The sequence below is a fragment of the Scyliorhinus torazame genome, chromosome 6 (assembly GCF_047496885.1).
Source record: "Scyliorhinus torazame isolate Kashiwa2021f chromosome 6, sScyTor2.1, whole genome shotgun sequence".
Taxonomy (NCBI): Eukaryota; Metazoa; Chordata; class Chondrichthyes; order Carcharhiniformes; family Scyliorhinidae; genus Scyliorhinus; species Scyliorhinus torazame.
In genome coordinates, this window is record NC_092712.1 from 290,020,823 (window position 1) to 290,045,177 (window position 24,355).

The 24,355-nt window shown below is 50.6% G+C and overlaps 1 protein-coding gene across 1 annotated transcript in view; it reads left to right on the plus strand.

The window, feature by feature from the left end:
* Positions 1 to 24,355, plus strand: part of LOC140425486 (collagen alpha-6(VI) chain-like) — a 185,276-nt gene that overhangs the window by 147,972 nt on the left and 12,949 nt on the right. Inside the window, exons 40-41 of the mRNA XM_072509804.1 lie at positions 10,855 to 10,933; positions 13,350 to 14,018. Coding sequence (XP_072365905.1) covers positions 10,855 to 10,933; positions 13,350 to 14,018 — 748 coding nt within the window. The remainder of the gene's footprint in view (positions 1 to 10,854; positions 10,934 to 13,349; positions 14,019 to 24,355) is intronic.

Sequence of the window (24,355 nt, forward strand, 5' to 3'; positions counted from 1 at the left end):
CTTTCAGATTTGGAAGATCTAGCAAAGGTACCTCTGGTGGTACTTTTGCAATGCTTTGAGATGGCTGCTGTGGCTTGTCTAAGACTCAAAACCAAATAGGAACTCAGGGCTCATGGTAAGTCTGAGAAGTAAGCCGGTTAAATCTGTGCCTCTGTGCAATGGGTTCATCAGGAAGGGGTTGGGCGTGATTCTCCCAAAAGGGAAAAAACTCCCTAGCAAGCTCAAGCACTTTTAGCCGTTTGTTTCCCAAGGCTGCATATTAGCCCCGTTTTGTGCAACGGGGCGCTCTGCTCACCGCAACATCCACAACGGGCAACCCCGGCCCGATCGTGCGCGTGCAAGAAATGCCAGCCTGGCACCTTGGCAGTGTTGACCTGGCCGTGCCCATGCCAGTTGGCAGTGCCACCTGGGCACTTTGGCAATGCAGAATGCAGTATTGAGCCCCCTTGTTGAACATAAGGAGTGGGATTCTCCGTTGACTGATGCCGAATCGGGAAACTTGATTGGGCGGAGAATTGATTCTGACGCCAACAAGGGCAGCACGGTAGCATTGTGGATAGCACAATTGCTTCACAGCTTCAGGGTCCCAGGTTCGATTCCGGCTTGGGTCACTGTCTGTGCGGAGTATGCACATCCTCCCCGTGTGTGCGTGGGTTTCCTCCGGGTGCTCCGGTTTCCTCCCACAGTCCAAAGATGTGCAGGTTAGGTGGATTGGCCATGATAAATTGCCCTTCGTATCCAAAATTGCCCTTAGTATTGGGTGGGGTTACTGGGTTATGGGAATAGGGTGGAGGTGTTGACCTTGGGTAGGGTGCTCTTTCCAAGAGCCGGTGCAGACTCGATGGGCCAAATGGCCTCCTTCTGCACTGTAAATTCTATGATAATCTATGATTGCGACTTGCGCCGATTTGATGCCAAAACACGATTCTCCGTCATTGCAACGGCTGCATCAAAGCGTACCAGAACGCACATAGAGTAAACATCGTTTGAGCATCATTAGCGGGCCCGGGCAGGTATTCTCCGGGGCCTCCGTGATTCTCCGCCTCCGATGGGCCGAGTTCCCGATGTCACGGTTCACTTGTGCTTTTAAAAATCGTGAAACCAGCCTCATGGCTGATGAGGGACAGAGAGGGGTGTAGGACGCAGAGAGGAGCGACAGTGGGCTGCCGGGCTGGACACTGGCCGGGCTGGCTGTGGTGGGGGGCGGGCCAGCCAGGGCTGGTGGAGGAGGGGGGGTGACAAGGACACAATCCGTGTGGCGGGGGTGACTCCCCACGGGTCGAGCGATGTCCAAGCACGGACCACCATTGCCACGGCCTGCAAGGCAGCCATCTTGCTGCGCACCCCACTGACCACCCACCTTCACCCCTGGCTCTGCTGAGTGACACCTAACCCCCCCCCCTCCCCTGCACCCTGCCATCCGCCATTCCTCCACCAGCCAGCCGCCAGCCGCTAGCAGGGCATCACACACCCAATCAAGAGCAACGGCCACTGTAGCCCCCAAGGGGGCTGCGGAGCATACCGCTAGCACGGGCAATGCCAGCCGATGGTACCCCTGGCATTAGGAACAGGCGCTAGGGCCAGCAGCCTCCTCAGTTCCGGGCAACGATGGAGCCAGGGGTGCGGATATGGTGTGGGGACATGCAGGGACAGAGCCCGCAGTGCCAATCACGGCCACCATGTAGCCCAGTGGACCTGTTTGAGCACAGGGGTACGCACCATGCAAATGTTTGAGGTGAGGGACGCCGCCTGTGTCCCTGCTGATTTCATCTGTGGGAAGTGCACCCATCTCCGGCTCCTCAGAAACCGTGTTAGGGAACTGGAGCTGGAGCTGGATGAACTTCGGATCATTTGGGAGGCAGAGGTGGTCATAGATAGAAGCTTCAGGGATGTAGAGTAACTCCGAAGAATAAAGATAGATGGGTGACAGTGAGAGGGGCTGGGAGGAAGCAGTCAGTACAGGGATCCCCTGTGGTCGTTCCCCTTAGTAACAAGTATACCGCTTTGGATACTGTTGTGGGGGTGGGAATTACCAGGGGTAAGCCATGGGGTACAGGTCTCTGGCACAGAGTCTGTCCCTGTTGCGCAGAAGGGAAGGGGGGAGAGGAGTAGAGCATTAGTCATTGGAGACTCCATAGTTAGGGGGATAGATAGGAGATTCTGTGGGAACGAGAGAGATTTGCGGTTGGTGTGTTGCCTCCCAGGTGCCAGGGTCCGCGATGTCTCGGATCGTGTTTTGGGGATCCTTAAGGGGGAGGGGGAGCAGCCCCAAGTCGTGGTCCACATAGGTACCAACGACATAGGTAAGAAAGGGGATAGGGATGTAAGGCAGGAATTCAGGGAGCTAGGGTGGAAACTTAGATATAGGACAAAGAGTTATTATCTCTGGGTTGTTACCCGTGCCACGTGCTAGCGAGACAAGGAATAGGGAGAGAGCAGTTGAACACGTGGCTACAGGGATGGTGCAGGAGGGAGGGTTTCAGATTCCTGGATAATTGGGGCTCATTCTGGGGTAGGTGGGACCTCTACAAATGGTCTACACCTGGACCAGAGGTGTACCAATATCCTGGGGGGGAAATTTGCTAATGCTCTTCGGGAGGGTTTAAACTAGTTCAGCAGGGGCTTGGGAACCTGAATTGTAGCTCCAGTATACAGGAGGTTGAGAGTAGTGAGGTCATGAGTAAGGGTTCAAATTTGCAAGAGTGTACCGGCAGGCAGGAAAGTGGTTTAAAGTGTGTCTACTTCAATGACAGGAGCATCCGGAATAAGGTGGATGAACTTGCGGCATGGGTTGGTACATGGGACTTCGATGTTGTGGCCATTTCGGAGACATGGATAGAGCAGGGACAGGAATGGTTGTTGCCGGTGCCGGGGTTTAGAAATTTCAGTAAGCTCAGGGAAGGTGGTATAAGAGGGGGAGGGGTGGCATTGTTAGTCAAGGACAGTATTACGGTGGCAGAAAGGACGTTTCATGAGGACTCGTCTACTGAGGTAGTATGGGCTGAGGTTAGAAACAGGAGAGGAGAGGTCACCCTGTTAGGGGTTTTCTATAGGCCTCCGAAAAGTTCCAGAGATGGGGAGGAAAGGATTGCAAAGATGATTCTGGATAGGAGCGAAAGTAACAGGATAGTTGTTATGGGGGACTTTAACTTTCCAAATGTTGACTGGAAAAGCTATAGGTCGAGTACTTTAGATGGGTCCATTATTGTCCAATGTGTGCAGGACGGTTTCCTGACACAGTATGTAGATAGGCCAACGAATGGCAAAGCCATATTGGATTTGGCACTGGGTAATGAACCAGGACAGGTGTTAGATTTGGAGGTAGGTGAGCACTTTGGTGATAGTGACCACAATTCGATTAAGTTTACTTTAGTGATGGAAAGGGATAGGTATATACCGCAGGGCACGAGTTATATCTGGGGGAAAGACAATTATGATGCGATGAGGCAAGACTTAGGATGCATCGGATGGAGAGGAAAACTGCAGGGGATGGGCACAATGGAAATGTGGAGCTTGTTCAAGGAACAGCTACTGCATGTCCTTGATAAGTATGTACCTGTCAGGCAGGGAGGAAGTGGTCGAGCGAGGGAACCGTGGTTTACTAAAGCAGTTGAAACACTTGTCAAGAGGAAGAAGGAGGCTTATGTAAAGATGAGATGTGAAGGTTCAGTTAGGGTGCTCGAGAGTTACAAGTTAGCTAGGAAGGACCTAAAGAGAGAGCTAAGAAGAGCCAGGAGGGGACATGAGAAGTCTTTGGCAGGTAGGATCAAGGATAACCCTAAAGCTTTCTATAGATATGTCAGGAATAGAAAAATGACTAAGGTAAGAGTAGGGCCAGTCAAGGACAGTAATGGGAGGTTGTGCATGGAGTCCGAGGAGATAGGAGAGGTGCTAAATGAATATTTTTCGTCAGTATTCACACAGGAAAAAGACAATGTTGTCGAGGAGAATACTGAGATACAGACTACTAGACTAGAAGGGCTTGAGGTTCATAAGGAGGAGGTGTTAGCAATTCTGGAAAGTGTGAAAATAGATAAGTCCCCTGGGCCGGATGGGATTTATCCTAGGATTCTCTGGGAAACTAGGGAGGAGATTGCTGAGCCTTTGGCTTTGATCTTTAAGTCATCTTTGTCTACAGGAATAGTGCCAGAAGACTGGAGGATAGCAAATGTTGTCCCCTTGTTCACGAAGGGGAGTAGAGACAATCCCAGTAACTATAGACCAGTGAGCCTTACTTCTGTTGTGGGCAAAGTCTTGGAAAGGTTTATAAGAGATAGGATGTATAATCATTTGGAAAGGAATAATTTGATTAGAGATAGTCAACACGGTTTTGTGAAGAGTAGATCGTGCCTCACAAACCTTATTGAGTTCTTTGAGAAGGTGACCAAGCAGGTGGATGAGGGTAAAGCAGTTGATGTGGTGTATATGGATTTCAGTAAAGCGTTTGATTAGGTTCCACACGGTAGGCTATTGCAGAAAATACAGAGGCATGGGGTTCAGGGTGATTTAGCAGTTTGGATCAGAAATTGGCTAGCTGGAAGAAGACAAAGGGTGGTGGCTGATGGGAAATGTTCAGACTGGAGTCCAGTTACTAGTGGTGTACCACAAGGATCTGTTTTGGGGCCACTGCTGTTTGTCATTTTTATAAATGACCTGGAGGAGGGCGTAGAAGGATGGGTGAGTAAATTTGCAGATTACACTAAATTCGGTGGAGTTGTGGACAGTGCGGAAGGATGTTACAAGTTACAGAGGGACATAGATAAGCTGCAGAGCTGGGCTGAGAGGCGGCAAATGGAGTTTAATGCAGAAAAGTGTGAGGTGATTCATTTTGGAAGGAATAACAGGAAGACAGAGTACTGGGCTAATGGGAAGATTCTTGGTAATGTGGATGAGCAGAGAGATCTCGGTGTCCATGTACATAGATCCCTGAAAGTTGCCACCCAGGTTGAGAGGGTTGTTAAGAAGGCATACGGTGTGTTAGCTTTGATTGGTAGAGGGATTGAGTTTAGGAGCCATGAGGTCATGTTGCAGCTATACAAAACTCTGGTGCGGCTGCATTTGGAGTATTGCGTGCAATTCTGGTCGCCGCATTATAGGAAGGATGTGGAAGCATTGGAAAGGATGCAGAGGAGATATACCAGAATGTTGCCTGGTATGGAGGGAAGATCTTATGAGGGAAGGCTGAGGGACTTGAGGCTGCTTTTGTTAGAGAGAAGAAGGTTAAGAGATGACTTAATTGAGGCATACAAGATGATCAGAGGATTGGATAGGGTGAACAGTGAGAGCCTTTTTCCTCGGATAGTGATGTCTAGCACGAAGGGACATAGCTTTAAACAGATGTCAGAGGTAGGTTCTTTACTCAGAAAGTAGTAAGAGTGTGGAATGCCCTGCCTGCTACAGTAGTGGACTCGCCAACACTAAGGGCATTCAAATGATCATTGGATAGACATATGGACGATAAGGCAATAGTGTAGATGGGCTTTAGAGTGCTTTCAAAGGTCGGCGCAACATCGAGGGCCGAAGGGCCTGTACTGCGCTGTAATGTTCTATGTTCTATGCTAACATGTCAGCCTTTCACCTCCTGCAGACAATAGATATTGGATTGCAACCAGCAATGGTGGCCTTCCTGTGAGTCGCCGCAGCCCTGGGGGTTGCCCTGTGGCTGTACGAGCTGGTGCTGCTGGAGGAGTAGGAGAAAGAACCGGCAGCAGAGCCTGCCCCAGAGGAACAGGAGGCAGCTGCCCATGATGAAGGGCTGGCTGCCCAGCAGGCTGAGGAGGAGGAGGTACAAAAGAGGCACCGCATGAGGCCCGGCGTGTACTGGCACCGCCAGTCATTTGAGGGCCTGTGGACTGGGCATGCCGTCGTAGACTACTGAGTAAGGAGACAGTGCGACATATCTGCCAGATCATGACACACCTGGCACCGCGAGGGCATGGCGGAAGGACATCCGCTCTGGTGGCCATTAAGGTGATAGTCGCCCTGAACATTTGCACAGCAGGGTCCTTCCAGGCGCTAAGTAGGGACCTGTCCGGGATCTCATAGGCCTCGGTGCACAGGTACACCGTGCTTTCACGGAGGCCCTGTATGCCCAGTCAGCTCAATACATCCATTTCAATGTGGATTGAGCTCACCAGGATGTCCGGGCAGTGGGGTTCGCCACTTTCATCGACAAGCTCCGGGTCCAGGGGTTGATCGATGGGATGCATGTTCCCTTTTGACCATCTGCTGATGACAGGAACCAAAGGGGTTCCTGCGCCTGATACCCGGTCATTGTGCATGACGCCTTCATACTGGCACACTCGCCGATCCCTGACATGATGGAGAGGCGGCTGGGGGAAGTTGACTCCTAGGTGACAAGGGTTATCCGCTGCAGTCGTGACTGATGAATGCCTATCCGGAGGCCACCAACTGCGCGGAGACCCGCTACAATGACGCCCATACAGCGACCAGGGGTGTGATCGAGCAGTGCTTCGGCCCCCTGAATTTGCGGTTCAGGTTCCTGGATTACTCTAGAGGGGCCCTCCAGTTTGATGCCGAGAGGTTTGCCCACATCATGGCGGCCTAATGCGTCCTGCACAACATCACGCAGCAGAGAGGCAATATGCTGGAGGAGGAGGATGAACACGAGGCCTCGTCTGATGAGGAGGATGCGGGGGAGAGCAAGGATAGGCAGGACATGGGGCCCAGGCAGGCAGGCACGTGAGGACGCACAGCATGTGCACACTGGATGCTCTGTTTGCTCCAGGTTCACCGACTGGGGGTTGGGGAGGGTGGAGAGGGGGGGTGGGGGGGGGGGGGGGGGGGGGACATGGCCAGGGACAGGTCCATCCGACCCCACATCCCCCACATCTCCCCCGGCCACACATCCCCTTCGTGATTCATAAATGCCGCACTATAGGGTGCGGACCCTGGGTTGGCGGTAACACCAAGTCTGGTTCATGGGATAGAGGATGATGACAATCTGCTCTGCGATGAGCTCTGATGGTCCGCATTGTATGACAATGTCTGACTCCTGCCCATGCTGCCATTTTCCACTGTCCACCTGGGTGATCCCTGCATGCGAGCTGGCCATTCCATCACATGGTCTCACGAACCCCTGGGGCGACGGTGGTGGGGACTGTCGGCCGGGCGGCCTGGGGGGCAGGGGAGAGCCCAACATTGCCATAACCTCCGCCCATGCCTGGAAAGTGAGTTCATCCTTGGATGTTATGGGTTTCCTCCCACAATCCAAAGATGTGCAGGTTAGGTGAATTGGCCAATGATAAATTGCCCTTAATGTCCAAATTGCCCTTGGTGTTGGGTGAAGGTGTTGAGTTTGGGTAGGGTGCTCTTTCCAAGAGCCGGTGCAGACTCAAAGGGCCGAATGGCCTCCTTCTGCACTGTAAATTCAATGATAATCTATGATTAATCTAGGACAAAGGTTCGGCACAACATCGTGGGCCGAAGGGCCTGTTCTGTGCTGTATTTTCTATGTTCTATGTTCTATGAATCATTAGGGTCACACAATTTTTACGGTGCAGAAGGAGCCCATGTGGGTCCACTGTACCTGCACTAGCTCTCCAAATGCGCATTTTGACTGAGCACCATTTCTGCTTCCTTTTCCCAGTGACCTTGCATGAGAAAAACTAGGAAAATCTGCATTGGGCCAGTGTGCAGATAGTTCCAGGTTCCCGCCTCCAACCACATTTCGGCAGCAAATGGGGAGGCACAGTGGCATGATGGTTAGCACTGCTGCCTCACAGCTCCAGAGTCCCGGGTTTAATTCATGCCTTGGGTGACTGTGTGGAGCTTGCACTTTCTCCCCATATCTGCGTGGGTTTCCTCCGGGTGCTCCGATTTCCTTCCACAGTCCAAAGATGTGCAGGTTAGGTGGATTGGCCATGGTAAATTGCCCTTTAGTGAACATAAGGTTAGTTGGGGTTACTGGGTTACAGGGATAGGGCGGAGGTGTGGGCTTACGTAGGGTGCTCTTTTCAAGGGCTGATGCAGACTCGATGGGCCGAAGAGCCTCCTTCTGCACTGTAAATTCTATGATTCCCATAATGAGTACAATGTTGCCAACCCAGCAGCATCAGGGAGTAGCACAGTGGTTAGCACTGTTGCTTCACAGCTCCAGGGTCCCAGGTTCGATTCCCGGCTTGGGTCACTGTCTGTGCGGAGTGTGTACGTTCTCCCTGTGTCTGCGTTGTGATGTGCATAAATGTAAATGCATGTAGGCTAGCTAGACACTAGAGGGAGCACCGGAGACATCACACACACACACTCAACCAATAGATCAGTTAGATAGGACACGACCAATGGACATTCACGATACACACAGAGGTGGCACAACCACAGGGGGGGCATTACACCAACCCATATATATAAAGGACACCACACACATGATCTGCCTCTTTCCAATAGAGACAGTCAGTGAGTACAGACACAGGGTTGATTCAATATCACTCCCACCACGTGGATTGCAGCAACTGGTTAGTCAGTCTGGGTAGCTATAGTAAGATTAGCAGTAGTGTCGAACCCGAGTAATAGAAGTGTAAATAGTTTAATCAACGTGTTAAAGTTATCTCCACGTCTGAACCTTCCTTTGTCAAGTGCACCACAAGGAAGCCGCTTATGTTACACGTAGAACATAACAAATCATGGTACCAGAGTGAACTGTTTCAATCCAGATAGCCATACCTCAGTGTACAGTGACAACCAGCAACAATACCCAGGCAAGATATTCGATATCCGGGTTCCGCAGCAGCTCCACATCATCACCGGGTATTTATGTGAGCAACAATTCTGTTTCCAATTCGACAAGCTTCAACGGTTCTCAACAGGATCACCCTTCCTGCACAGCACATGGCCAGAACCAGTATGTACAGTCTTATCCAACTTCAACATATTGCACTTCCATGACCTCGAATGATACTGCGGATGGTACCTCTTCAACGTCAACACCTTATCAGCTACAAGATGCCATCCAACAGCACCATCACAAACATCGGAAAAAGAAAGGGACTCCAAATCAGACAGCGAAGTGATTTGACCACTTCTTGGTTCCTGTGGCACAGGGACGTTGATGGCGTTCATAACCAAGAGAGACATTTGACCATGAAGATTGATGGTTTTTGGACTCACACAAATGATTTGGACTTATTGTTTAATCACTGTTCCCATCACTGTTCCCATGACTTGTATACACCTTAACGTATTTACCTGTTTTTTGTTCAATTTTCTTAAAGTGTGCAGAAAATATGTAACATATAAAAAAGGGGGTGTGTGGTGATGTGCATCAATGTAAATGCATGTAGGCTAGCTAGACACTAAGGGAGCACCGGAGACATCACACACACACACTCAACCAATAGATCCGTTAGATAGGACACGACCAATGGACAGTCACGATACACACAGAGGTGGCACGACCACAGGGGGGCATTACACCAACCCATTTATAAAGAACACCACACACATGATCTGCCTCTTTCCAGTGGAGACAGTCAGTGAGAACAGACACAGTGTTGATTCAATATCACTCCCACCACGTGGATTGCAGCAACTGGTTTGTCAGTCTGGGTAGCTATAGTAGGATTAGCAGTAGTGTCAAACCCGAGTAATAAAAGTGTAAATAGTTTAATCAACGTGTTAAAGTTATCTCCACGTCTGAACCTTCCTTTGTCAAGTGCACCACAAGGAAGCCTACAACATAACAAATCATGCGTGGGTTTCCTCCGGGTGCTCTGGTTCCCTCCCACAAGTCCCGAAAGATGTGCTGTCAGGTGAATTGGACATTCTAAATTCTCCCTCTGTGTACCCGAACAGGCGGCGGAATGTGGCGACTAGGGGATTTTCACAGTAACTTCATTGCAGTAAGCCTACTTGTGACAATAAAGATTATTACTATTATTACCACCAGAGGAGGCGAATGCATAGCGGGAGGTGAGACTGGCACGAAAGTGAAAGGTAATCGGTACTTTAAATGGGAAAAACAGTCACCCTGAAGTCATGCACATGCTGATACTTGAGTCTGCAGTAGTACCTCACTCAACCTGATGTTATGAATTGCGCTGGAGGTGAAGAATAGCTGCCAACTCCTTCAGCCTCATCTCACTTCCCTTTTCCTTATTCATAGGATTTGAGCATCACCGACAGAGCCAACATTTGTTGCCCATCCTTAACTTCCCCGTGGAGTGAGTGGTTTGCTAGGCTGCTGCAAAGTCAATCACATTGATGTGGCTCTTGTAGTCACATGCAGGCCAGATCGGGTACAGATGACAGATTTCCTTCCCTAAATCATGTCAGTGAACCAGATGGGTTTTCACAACAATCGGTGATAGTTGCCATGGTCACCATTACTGGTCATTCACCTGAGGAAGGAGCAGTGCTCCGAAAGCTAGTGATTTGAAACAAACCTGTTGGACTTTAACCTGGTGTTGTAAGACTTCTGTCTGCTCACCATTACTGAGACCAGCTTTATATTCTAGATTGATTAATTGTATTTAGGTTCCACCAGCTGCAATGATGGGATTTGATCCCATGTCCTCTTCTGGCTAGCTGGGCCTGGTGAGAAAGCTACAAGTGTTTCCCTGCTCAGAACCATGGCTCAAATAGCAATTAGGCCCGAGTGACTTCAGTAGAACCCGATTTGCATATTTAAAGAAGGACCCACCAGTTTCTTGTGGGTGTCCTTCTCGCCTGTTTAGAAAGGTGTATTCCCTCAGATTCTGCCCAAACATGATAGGCAAGTTTAAAATCGTTCCCTTTGTGTTCCCGTTACTGAAATGCGTTGTTACATTTACTAGTCTGGAATGGTTTTGTTAATAGTTTCTAAATTTGGATTTTCTTCTCATTCTTTTGCACTCGAAGACAGTGGTTGTGTTGCCAAGACAGCAGCGAACATCACAAGAACTGCTACGTCGAGTCCAGCTATGCACACTGTGCTTTGGTATGATTTATCACATTTACTAATGAAGTCCTTGCATTCGCATGCCCTTCTGATTTATTGTTTGCATTAAATCTTTCTCTGTCCACAGAATTGATATTTCTGGCAGATAGAGGACTTAACCAATCATCGCCATATCTGGCTGGACCAAATGAAGCATTTATCAGGGGCTTAGAAGGGTAGATGCTGAGAGAATGTTTTCCATCAGGGGGGAATCTAGAAATAAAGAACACAGTTTAAAAACAGGGGGCGGGATTCTCCAGTCTCCAATGCCGAAATCGTGTTCGCTGATCGGCCGGAGAATCCACGTTGGCGTCGTAATCGGGGGTGGCACCGCCTTTGCGATGCCCCGCCCCTCCAAAACGGCGTACTCTAGGAGTACACCACACGCCGTATCAACAGCCTCAGGACGTTACCTGAGGCCCTCCCCCGATGCTCCGCCCACGACCGGCCGTGTTCCCGACGGAGTGGGTCTCTCATGGTTTTTTTTTTCCGGAACCTCGCATGGCGGCTGCGGACTAAGTCCAGCACCACCACAGTCGGAGGAGTGCCGATCCGCGAGCCATGGACCCGGCAATTTTCCGGCCGCATCGGCAGCTGGAGCCAGGTGCTCTACGCTGCCTTGATGCTAGCCCCCCACCAGACGGAGGATCGGTTGCTGTTTTGCACCGATTTTTCGGTTGTAAAACGTCACCGTCCCCATGCCGGCGTCAGGACATAGTCTCCAAATCGGAGAATCCAGCCCAAGGCTCACATTTACGAAAATGGATGAGGAGGAATTTCTTCTCTCAGGAGGCATGAATCTACGAAAACCTTTACTGCTGTGGCACCTGTAGGACATTTAATATATTCAGAACTGTGACAGATTTTTAACCTGTAAGAAAGTTGAGGGATATTGGTGAGAAGGGGACCGCAGACAGGAATGTGGAATTAAGGCCACAATCAGACCAACCATAATCTTATTGAATGGTGGAGCAGGTTCAAGAGGCTGTTCTTTGCTCCTAATTCTTGTTACGATATTATCAGGTTCAGATGAAAGCTCACAGGACCCAGAAACATTGGGGCAAATATTCCGGTCCTGCCTGCCCCGGGAATTATCACGGGCGGGGCAGAACATTTGGCAGACCCTTTAAAGATCCGTTGAGCTCGGGCGGGAATTTCTGGTCACGGGTTGGACGCGACAGGAGAATCCTGCCCATTGGGCGGGTTTTCTGGCCCTTCCCACCCATTAACTTTGTTTCCCTCTCCACAGCTGCTGCCAGACTTGCTGAGTATATCCACCATTTTGTGTCAGCATTATCAGGTCCCGCTTGCATTACTAACGCCACGTCATATTCAAAGGTGATCCAGGATTGCAGAGTCAAGCCACAGCCTCTCTTCTGCATTATTAAAATCTCTTTTTGAACTAAATTTTCCCTGCCATCTCCATGCTCGTCACCAACAACATGGAGTCCATGGATATCACTGTCACATAGTTGAAGGCCGTCCATCCAGCTGTCTCTGTCACTTCCCTCCCTTCCCATAATACACTGAGCTTATGTCCTGATGTCTTCCAGTGCCCGAGCCTGGAATTCACATCTCTCTCCAGACCCTACCCTATCACCTGCCTTGTTCAGTTGGAACTTATCTTATCCATGGAACCAAAGCGCCTGCCTTCCTTGGAATCGAGTTCGCTGATGTTAACAGTTCCTTCTCCTCAGACACGGTTCCCACCCTCTTTCTCCAAATCTGCCGTCCTTACCCCGCTTGTCAAAACACATCACCTTTAATGACCCTGCCCTTGCAAACTACATCCACTTCTAAGCTCGCTTTCCTCTCCAAAGTCCTTCAACGTGTTGTCACCTTCCAAATTTGTGTTCTTTTTTTCCCTGAGTTCCATGCTGGAATCCCTCCGGTCCGGCTTCTGACTCTGTCACAATTCTAAATGACCCGTGTCAAAGACACAATTGACATGTTTTCGGGCTGTGACGAGGATAGACGATAGATCAATTTTGACACAGTTGGTCACAACTTACCACACTGTAATTCACAATTCTACCATAGGAGGTGCTGTACCAGTGAAAGGGTGAAGTCACACGTTTATACAGCCATTTTACATTATACGTATTGCCATAGCAACTTATAATGGAAATAGGTGACATGAAGACCAGAACATCCAAGTCAAAGACGGAACTGATTTATACCAACTTACTCTGGACGAATTATCCCCTGCCCTCTAACCTCAACTCATCTGAAAACTACATTTGGTTTTGATCACCCACGCTTGAAGTTATATTGTAACAGATGCAAATTTATTTGGTTCAAAATGTTGAATTCTTACAAAATGTTGATTCTGTTTGCACGCGAACCCAACACTAACAACAAAAAAACACGCACCAAGTTGTTCAGCAAAAATTAAATGAAGAATCTTCTTTTGCAGATTTGTGTGAACCACATGATGAATGTTCAAGATTCACCACCCCCCCTCCCCTTCCAGCAAACCTGGACATAGCTTTCGTTGTTGATGACTTACAGCGAATGGAAACTGCACAATCTGAAACAGTTCAGCATTTCTTATACTCAATGGTGAATGAGTTTGTGAATTCCCCAGAACCAAAAGCCTCAGATCTTCATCCCCGGGTGGCCCTGGTACAGTACAGACCAGATTCCACTCCAAGATATGGGAAAGATCCATTTAACCTGGAGTTTGGTGTTCTAGATTACACTGCAAAAACACTGAAGAAGAGGCACATTCAAGACTCGTTCAGTCAGCTTGAGGGTTCCTCTGGCATTGGCAATACCATTGAATGGAGCTTGAAGAATTTCTTCTCAAATCTCACAAATCAGCAAACCTACAAGGTTATCTTTACGATATTCTCAGGGGAAACGAGTATTAATGAGAGTAAATTACTGGAAATATCACAAGAAGCCAAATGCAAAGGTTTCACAATGCTTGCACTGGCCCTTGGGGAGGTAACTAATGTCACAGTCCTGGAGGAGTTTGTCAGTTTTCCTTTTGATCAACATTTACTTCATCTGGACAGAGCCCTGGAGAGTGAGATGGAATATGCACAAAGATTTGCAGTGGCTTTTCTGAAAAACCTGGCAAGTAAGTGCAATAATAAGCTAATGAAAAGCGTAGAAATAAAGAGAGACCAGACATTGTGTCATGTCTGTTCTGCATTAAACTACAGTACAAATACAATCCAGCTATGTGTCATTGTAAGTTACTAAATACTTTAAGTGGGCGCATGGCCAACATTAGGTCATGCTGTGAGAATAAAGATCTATTCACATCAACTTTATGTCGGTGAGTATAACAAGGGCAGAAATGTTGCCTCCCAGCTTAGGGGCAAATCTTCCTTTGTTAAATTCAGCTCAAAGGCAGCAATGAAGATTGTGCAGTCCACTCTGTTTGATCGATGTGTATTTAATGTGTACTTTAGACTAAAGTTAGCAAATGGGGAATGAAAGTCAGCCTTTAAATCCAAAGATCTCAGGTGGGATTCTCCACAATCGGCGCAATGTCCGCCGACCGGCGCCAAAAACGGCGCGAATCAGTCCGGCATCGCGCCGCCCCAAAGGTGCGGAATTCTCCGCATCTTGAGTGGCTAGGCCCACGCAGGGCTGATTTCCGCCCCGCCAGCTGGCACGGAAATGACTTTGCCGTGCGACGAATGCGCGGGTGCGTCAGTGGCCGCTCACGGCATCCCCGCGCATGCGCAGTGGAGGGGGTCTCTTCCGCCTCCGCCTTAGTGAAGACCACGGCGAAGTCAGAAGGAAAAGAGTGCCCCCACGGCACAGGCCCGCCCGCGGATCGGTGGGCCCTGATCGCGGGCCAGGCCACCGTGGGGGCACCCCCCGGGGCCAGATCGCCCCGCGCCCCCCCCCAGGACCCCGGAGCCCGCCCAGGCCACGTTGTCCTGCCGTTTGAAAGGTGGTTCAATCCACGCCGGCTGGCGTGGGTTGACAACGGCAGGACTTCGGCCCATCACGGACCGGAGAATCGCCAGGGGTGGGCCCGTCGACCGGCGTGATTTCCACCGACCGGCACGGCGCGATTCCCGCCCCCGCCGAATCTCTGGTGACGGAGAAATATCGGGACACGGCGGGGGCGGGATTCACGTCAGCCCCTGGCGATTCTCAGTCCCGGTGGGGGGGTCGGAGAATCACACCCCTCACTCTTATTTTTTTGTCAACAAATCATTTCCATTTCGAGGAAAGGATATCTAAAACCCCAGTGGCAAATATGTGGCAGGAACAGAAAACAATAAACCAAAACGCAATATATCTTGAGTGCTGGAAATCTGAAATAAAATCCATGCATCCCTTGTGCAAAATCTACTACGGGCGCGAATCATCCAAAAAATGATGCGGGCCATGATTTACCTGCCGCGCCGCGCTCTCACTCGAGTGCAACATGGCCGTTAGATTGCGGGAAAGGCCAGAATCGGGAACCGTGCCAGGCACCGCTCGGTTTGCCATCTAACTGGCCGCTCCTGTTGGCGAGATCAGAATCCCGCCGTCGCATGGCGAGAATCCAATAATCGCCAATCGAAGCCAATCTCCATACCATTAATAGGGACCACCCCCTATCTAACTGCCTCCCCAGCAAGTAGTCACCCGGGCGCCGTTTCGTACACCTTGTTAAAAACGTGAAGCTGGCGGAGTAGTTGTTGTGGGGATCCAAAGAGGTGAGTAGACATCTTCAAACATGGGCGGTAAGCCCAGGGGCACTGTGGTTGCAGCCCCAGTGCTCAGGAGGCGGGGGTGGGACACGTCTGGGGAGACCCAGGAGGACCTCAGGGGAACACACACCAGGGGGGAACGGCCTCAGTCGGGGGGGAGGGGGGGTGGACCACCATCAGTACTTGGGTGTCCTGGTGCCTGAGGTCTGCCATGTCACCAGCTGGATGGTCTTTACCCATGTTGAGGATGTCTCCAGCTTCTGCCTATCTGTCCCCCCCCCCGAACACACATAACCCCTGACCATGGTGGCATCCGGGCGCACAGCTGAAGGCTATTGCTAATAGGGAATTGGCAATTGCGGTCATTTGAACAGTTCACAGCTCCCAGGTGTATTCCCATGGGTAGATATGTTGTAGGTGAGAGTTATTGCCTAGCTTCCCAATTAGACCGTGAAGTCTGGACACTCTGCCTGAACACCCGAGGCTACAACACCACTGAGGCAAAAGGCAACATCCAAACATCCAAGAGCGGGGCCTCTGCACTGGGGACATGCCTGCAACCAGAAGGTGGGTGTGTCCACTATCATAGAATCAACAGTGCAGAAGGAGGCCATTCGGCCCGTCGAGTCTGCACCAGCTCTTGGAAAGACCACCCCACCCAAGGTCAACACCTCCACCCTATCCCCATTACCCAGTAACCCCATCCAACATTAAGGGCAATTTTGGACACTAAGGGCAATTTATCATGACCAATCCACCTAACCTGCACATCTTGGGGCTGTGGGTGGAAACCGGAGCACCCGGAGGAAACCCACGCACACACGGGGAGAATTTGCAGACTCCGCACAGACAGCGACCCAAGCCGGAATCGAACCTGGGACCCTGGAGCTGTGAAGCAATTGTGCTATCCACAATGCTACCGTGCTGCCCCACTAGGGAGGGAACTAACGCCCGGTCCAGATAACGTTGCCAGAGGGGGTCTGGGCTCCGGTGCCCAGGGGTGCCCTTGCAGCTAGGGGTGTATGTGCAGTGCGTGTTTGATGGCATCCTCAGGGATGGCAGGAGTTGGGGGGGGGGGGGGGACAAGGTGGAGGGGAGCCATGGGGGGACCAGAGTGTACCGGCCTGGAAGCCTCCGCAATATGACTTCCCTCACCCTTGTCAATCCTTTACAGATATTGCATGAAATGGGTGACATCTTGGACCCCACGGAGGCTGCCATCACCTTGCTGGCCAGCAGCGTCGGCAGAGGCTCGAAGTGGTGGCCCATGTGCAGGGCCCCGACACCACCCTGAAGACCCGGCCGCCCATCAGGCCAGGAAGGGACCCAAGGGGGGCCGGTGACGACCCAAGGTGTACAGACATGAAAATCGTTTATTGTCACAAATAGGCTTCAATTAATTTACTGTGAAAAGCCCCTAGTCGCCACATTCCGGCGCCTGTTCGGGGAGGCTGGTACGGGAATTGAACCGTGCAGCTGGCCTGCCTTGGTCTGCTTTAAAAGCCAGCTATTAGCCCAGTGTGCTAATCCAGCCCTTGCAACATCATCACTAGTTGTTCAAACCGATGATGGACAGTGAATAATGTAGGAGGCTCCGCCTCAACAAGGAGGCAGTGCAGCACCTGTGCCATGGCCTTGCGATCTTGGCACCATATGGAGAAGGTGGATACTCACTCCCGGTGGCCATCAAGGTCACCGTAGCCATGATTCTTGACGCCTCAGATTCATTCCAGGGCTCAAGTGGGAACATGTGTGGCATTTCACAAGCTGCAGCCCACAAGTGCATCCGTGAAGTCAGGGATGCCTTGTATGCCCGGGCAACTAACTACAGAAACTTGGACCTGGACCAAACCCAACAGGATGGCCCGGCAGAAGGATTCTCCACCATCACCAGAATGCCCCAGGTCTAGGGGGTAACAGATCACACTGGGGCATCAGGGAGGGCCCTACATCAACAGGAGGTGGTTCCACTCCCTGATCGTCCAACTTGTGTACGACCACCACCTCACGATCCTGCAGGTGTGTGCACACTTTCCCAGGAGTGCGCACGGCAGCTACTTTCTGGGGCAATCGGAGATTCCCGGCATCTTCAAGGGCACCCTAGAGTGTCCGGCTGGCTCATGGAGGATAAGGGATACCCACTTAGAACCTGGCTGATGACGCTAGTATGGAGGCCGGAGACTGATGCGGAAACCCGATATAACGAGGCTCACTGCAGTCCACCCCCCGGAGTGTCACCCACGTGTGGTAGTCTGCAGTGCCCTCCCCAACCTGGCACAGCAGCAGGGCGACGTGCTGGACATAGAGGGGGAGAAACATACGGCCACCGAGGAGGAGGAGGACAAGGAGGCACCGGATCAGGAGGGGCTGCAGGGCGAGACAGGGGAGGACTCATAGGACCAGATGGAGGATGAGGACAGGCAGCAGTGGCGAGGGTCCGGCATGCCAGGCAGGCCCTCATACATGCCCTCTTCACATCGGACGTGGCTTTGTTCATCATCCCACCCCCCCCCCCCCCCCCCCCCCCCCGCCCGCTTGCCACCCACCGTCCCGCCGAAGACATGTCGAGGCAGGAGGGTGATGATAACCCACCGGGAGCTGAGCACCAGTGCTGCTCACTGTGCCATAGGCTGGCTCCTGTCTGTCTGCTAAGTGAGGAGATCACACCCATCACCTGCACATGGGTGGTGCAGATCCAGGATCCCCGTACCCGGGGACGTTGGGTCAGGGGATCGGAGATTGGCATGCATTGCCGAATAACGTGTCAAGACGCTTCACATGTCTTGGGACCAACGTGTTTTATTGTCATAAAGTAGTGACCTCAACTGCCCCTAGCCCCCAATGGTGCTGCACCCCCCCCTTTTTTCCACCCCCTTCCCGACCCCTTTTCCCACGCCCCTCTCCACCCCAGTGCCCTCTCAGTGATCCTCTGTGTTCTTAGCCTTCTGTGCTCTGCCACTATGTCTGGTTCACCAGGATGAACATCAGAGGTGGAGGTAGCCTGCTGCTTACCACATCCTGAGGCATTTGATGCCCCTGGCAGGAATCGTCTGAGGGCCCAAAGGGCCCCAGCTCACTCACTGGTGGAACATGCCTTGCCGTGCCACCATGTTCCGGATGTTGACTGGGGAAATGCTTAGGAAATCAGAAGCACAAAGGGACATGGGAGTCCTTGTTCACGATTCTCTTAAGGTTGACGTGCAGGTTCAGTCGGCAGTTAAGAAGGCAAATGCAATGTTAGCATTCATGTCAAGAGGGCTAGAATACAAGACCAGGGATGTACTTCTGAGGCTGTGTAAGGCTCTGGTCAGCCTTTGGAGTATTGTGAGCAGTTTTGGGCCCCGTATCTAAAGAAGGATGTGCTGGCCATGGAAAGGGTCGAGAGGAGGTTCACAAGAATGATACCTGGAATGAAGAGCTTGTCGTATGAGGAACGGTTGAAGACTCTGGGTCTGTACTCGTTGGAGTTTAGAAGGATGAGGGGGAATCTTATTGAAACTTACAGCAGTGCTCTTCAAACTCGGGGGTCGCAGGCGGGTGTCGGGAGGGTCGCGGAGCCGTCCTTCGCAGCGCTCCCGATCGTGCAAATCCCCGCGCAGCAGCTGGCTTTTAATAATGCCGGCTGCAAAAGGCCTTTAAAATAGCCACGAACATGTAAAAAAAATAGCAGCCACACTGCGCATGCGCGCCCGATCATTGGCACGCATGCGCAGTGCGGCCGCTATTTTTTGAACGGTCGCAGCTTTTTGTTTTACAAGTCTGGGGGCTTTTTATTCATTTTATTCATTTATTTTATTCATTTAATTTTTTTTCATTTATTTTATTCTTTTTTTTTACAAGTTCGGGGGGGGTTTTATTTAATAAAATTTGATGGAAAAAAATGCCGAACTTTTGACAGATGGAGACTCCATACTTTCCAATACCGGAAGGCTTCACCTTCATCCAACAGGTTCCATTGGAGGAGCGTATACGAGGGCCAATGTCTTGGCCTGCCGACCTTCACGGCGCACCCCGGCTGACCTGCGCGACCCACCATTTTCTCTTACCTTGTTTGTTGCTGACAAAAATGGAGGAAATGGCTTTGGTTCCCTTTGGCCCCAATGATCCTTTGGCCCCCGAACTTTAAAAAAAAAGCTGCGACCATATTTTTTTTAAATGTGGCCGCACTGCGCATGCGTGCCCGATCATCGGTGCGCATGCGCATAGTTTGGTGCATGTGCACCGATGATCGGGCAGGCATGTGCAGTGCTGCCGAATTTATTTAGTATGTTTGTGGCCATTTTGAAGGCCGCTTGCAGCCGGCATAGTTAAAAGCCAATTGCTGCGGCTGTTGCGCGTGGATTTGCGCGATCGGGAGCGCCGCGACGGACGGCTCCGCGACCTTCCCGACACCCGCACGCGACCCACCCGCCAGTCGCACACCCGATTTTGACAATGCCTGCTCTACATTGCCTCGCCAATGTCCACCTGCATTGGGGACATGGTCCTCAGTGACCGGGGCATGCTTTGGAGTGTCTTAGTAATGCTCACTTGAGACTGGGACATGCTCCACAGCACCTCAGCAATGCCCATCTGGGACTGGGACATGCTCCACCACTTCAGTAATGCCCACCTGGGACTGAGACATGGTCCACAGTGCCTTGGAAATGCCCACCTGGGACTGGGACATGGTCCACAGCGCCTTGGGAATCCCCACCTGGAACTGGGACATGGTCCACAGCACCTCAGCAATGCCCACCTGGAACTAGGACATGGTCCACACCTCAAAAAGGTCCACCTGCATCAGGAACATGTCCCCCAGCGACTGGGACATGTGCCAAGGCCCTCAGCCATGGCAACTGACTACCCAACAACTTGTACACCACCACTCATGGTGCTGATGTAGTGCTCCAGGGCCTCCTTGCCCTCCACTGCGGTCACCACACTAACAATGTTGGCCTCCGTGCCACGCATTGCCGACGCTAACCCCGGCACCCTCAGCCTTTGGGATTTCTCCAGTCAACTGTGGACCTGTTGGAATGTCACTGACATCCCTTCTGAATCTCCCAGTCACACTGTATTGACTGCTTCAGCTCCAGGTAGACCTGGTCCAGAGACTCAGCATCTGGCTGCGTCCTGGGATACAACCTCTGCCTCACCTGGGAGTTCCTGCCCCCACCTGCTGTACATCTGCAACTGTATAGTGCTCATCATGATGTACCCCAGAAGCCTGGCCACTGCTTTCACCCACCGAGGTGTGTGTCTCTGCGCTCGAGGACGGTGGAGATGACAGCCGTGCGCGACTATTCTGTTGGGATCCTCAGAACTCTCCTCCGAGGTGTTCTCTTGGGGGGGCATGGGGTAGGGGGGAGAATCAGCCCGGATGGGCCGGTTCCGTGGGATGGAGATCTTGTGGGAGAATAGACTGTGGTCAATTGGAGAAGGACCACTGCGCCACCATGCTGCCCTATGACATAAGATGTTAACTGGTTTCCCCCTCCGCAGCTGCTGCCTGATCTGCTGTATAATTCTCGCATTTTCATTTTCTATTGCATAAAAATGCTGTTCTCTTTGTGCTGTATATGTGGGTAATGCCCTTTAGAAAAGAAAATCTGCCATCCTCACCTGGTATGGCCTATATGTGACTCCAGACTCATAGTAATGTGGTTGACTCTTAACTGCCCTCTGAAATGTCCGAGCAAGCCACTCAGTCCAAAGGCAATTAGAGATGGGCAATAAATGCAGCGACACCCACATCCCGTGAGTGAATCAGTGAGACATTCAGTGTAGTTTGTTTGAAACAGAAAAATAAAGTCTTGCCTTTATATTTCCTATTCCATCAACATCAGGACATCCCATCATACAGCACAGTCAATGAAGTATGCACATACAAACAAAGAACAGGAATAGGCCATTCAGCCCCTCGCGCCTGCTCCACCGTTTAAAAAGGTCATGGCTGATCTAACAGTAACCTCAAATCTTCATCTGCATACCCCTGATAACCCCTTGCTAACTAAGAAATTATCCACCTGTGCCTTAAATACATTCAACAATTCTGCTCCCATTTCCTCTTGAGGTAGAGAGTTCCAAAGACTCATGGCCTCTGAGAGATTTGAAACTTCTATAACATGCAGCCACTGTCATGCTGTAGGAAACATGGCTGCCAATTTGAGCACAACAATCTCCCACAAACAGCAACAATATAAATGACAAGGTGTTGGATTTTATTGGCCCCTTGCTGGGTTTGTTTTCACTCAGGTTGGGAGGGGGCACAAAGTATGACACGTGTCATGTTTTTGTAATGATATAAAGGCAACAATCACTCAGAAGGGATTTGGTAAACCTGTTGTGGGTTCATTTATTTAAACTAGGCATGCAAGAACAGATATATGTATATGGAATGCTTGGAGACATCAGCAGAGCTGTGTGTGCTGTGTTCTGCTCACAGGCCAAAGTGAAACTGAGACTGGATCGCATAAGCACATTTCCTTTCTGGTGTGGCTATGCCTTAAAGGCATGTTACAACAGTGAGTGGCTAGCTCACCATCTTCCTGCCCATCCCCAACCCATTTCAAACAATATGGCAGGTGAGTGAGTAAGGCGCCCATAACGCTGACTGCCCTTAGGCCTGATGAGGCCTTTAACTGCAAAATCAAGTGGCAATTAAGGCCCTGATTCTGTCTCCACTGTCATAACACATTGGGTAGTGGAAGGCAGATGAGCGAGGGAATGTCATTCTTGCATTTTCTGAGGTGTTAAAGCAGAAAGCGGAGTGCCTCCTTCAAGTGGGTGGGGGTTGCCATGTGCGCATTGGGACCACACGTGCTGAGGCGCACATAGTTCTCAAGGCCTACTTGGAATAGCAGTGACGGCATCAGAAGACCTTAATTGGGAGGGGGTGAATTTACTTTCTACTGCTGGTAAAGCCTTTCAAATGAAGCGAGTGGCGCTGAGGTGGAGATTTCTTTGACCATGAGTTCCTGCTTCCTTGATCCGCATACTATTGGATGCTCGCAATGACCAATGAGATGAAGCAGGCTGATATCCTGAAGCTCGTAGATGTGTCTCAGGACACAGAATTATCAACAGGCCAATATCCTACTTTCTTGATTGTCTTGTGTATGACTTAACGTCTTTGTTGCGCCCAACTTGGTGTCAGAACGAGGCCATTGAATCTTATGAGAAGCCCCTCACGAGATTTACGATGTTCAAAATCCCTCACGAGATCAGTGGGCATGATCCAGATCTGCGTATTTAAATGAGCCGGATTCGCCTGGCGCCCGGGACTTAACGGGCAAGCCTGGGAGATCCCGTCAAGGCACCGTTTGGTGCTGCTTTCCACAAACCTGGACGAGTCAAAATGGCACCTGGCTGGAGGGTGGGGGGGGTCTCCCTGTCCATTAGAGACCACTGGGTGGTCGAGGACAGGGCAGGGTGGCACCCTGGCACTGCCAGGGTGTCATGTAAGCATTACCAGGGACCTAGGTACCAGGTGGAGGGGGGTGAGGGAGTGGTCAGAATCGGATGGGGGAGGGACTGAAGGGCGGGGATGGGACGATCGGGGCAACCAGTCAAAAAGGCGCCCCGTTCTGCAAGGAACCTTTCCTGCTGGGCTCGCCAAAAGGAAATGACTCGAAGTGCGGCCTGGGCAGAGGGAAACTCCCTTAGGCCTAATGAAAACTGCAAAATGCCATTGAATAGCAGCGTATTTCTTGGCACTGCAGCCATCGGGAAACACCTCGCTAAACACGCCCAAAACTGGACAGAGAATTTTTTTCCTTTGAATTGCGCCTCTTATCTATCTTGCTACTGAATTGCCCTTGCACAACACTTCCCAAAATGTGTGTTGCAATCCCGGTGGACTTGCTGTGACTTGCTTTTAGGGTCAAGGACGTTGCTTGAGAATCTCATTGTTTAAACAAATATTCAGATTTTCCAGGGATTTTTAAAAATCAGTTTTAAATTTCTGCGCTGCCCATCTCCAACATCATGTTGCAACAATACAAGTGACAAGTCCGGGTGTTGTATTTGTGCTCAAAAAGAATTCTGGACAACTAGTGTTTCCAGAGTTAACACACATCCGAATTTGAGAGGTTACAGCTTATCGCTTTGTTCAGATTCAAGACCCAAATTTCAGGCTTGACTGAATTACTCTCAAATTCAACATAATATCATGATCACTCTTTCCTTGAGGCTCTTGAACGTGAGCGGTCTTGACAGGGTGGATGTGGAGAGGATGTTTCCTCTTGTGGGAAAAACTAGAACTAGGGGTCACTGTTAAAAAATGAGGGGGCGCCCATTTCAGGCAGAGATGAAGAAAAGCTTTTTTCCTCCCAGAACGGTGTGAGACTTTGGAACTCTTCCTCAAGAGGTGGTAGAAGAAGCATCTTTTAATATTTTTTAGTGCAGAGTGAGATATATTCTTGATAAGAAAGGGTATCAGGGTAGGCAGGAATGTGGAGTTGAGGTTACAGTTAGATCAGCCATCATCTTATTGAACGGCACAGCAGGTTCGAGGCCTACTCCTGTCCTTCTAATTTGCATATTTGTACGCACCTTTACGACAGGCGGCACAGTGGCCAGCACTGTGCTTCACAGCACGAATGTGGAATAGTTATTACATCACACACATTAATTTCTATCTGTGTTGTAGTAAATCATTTATTCTGCTGTGAACACTTTGCATATTCATTTACGATTCCTTTAGCTTTAGCGTTCTTCTACTTTTTGCTAATGTCACCTTAGTGACCAATACCTTGTTACCTTTATTAAACAGTCC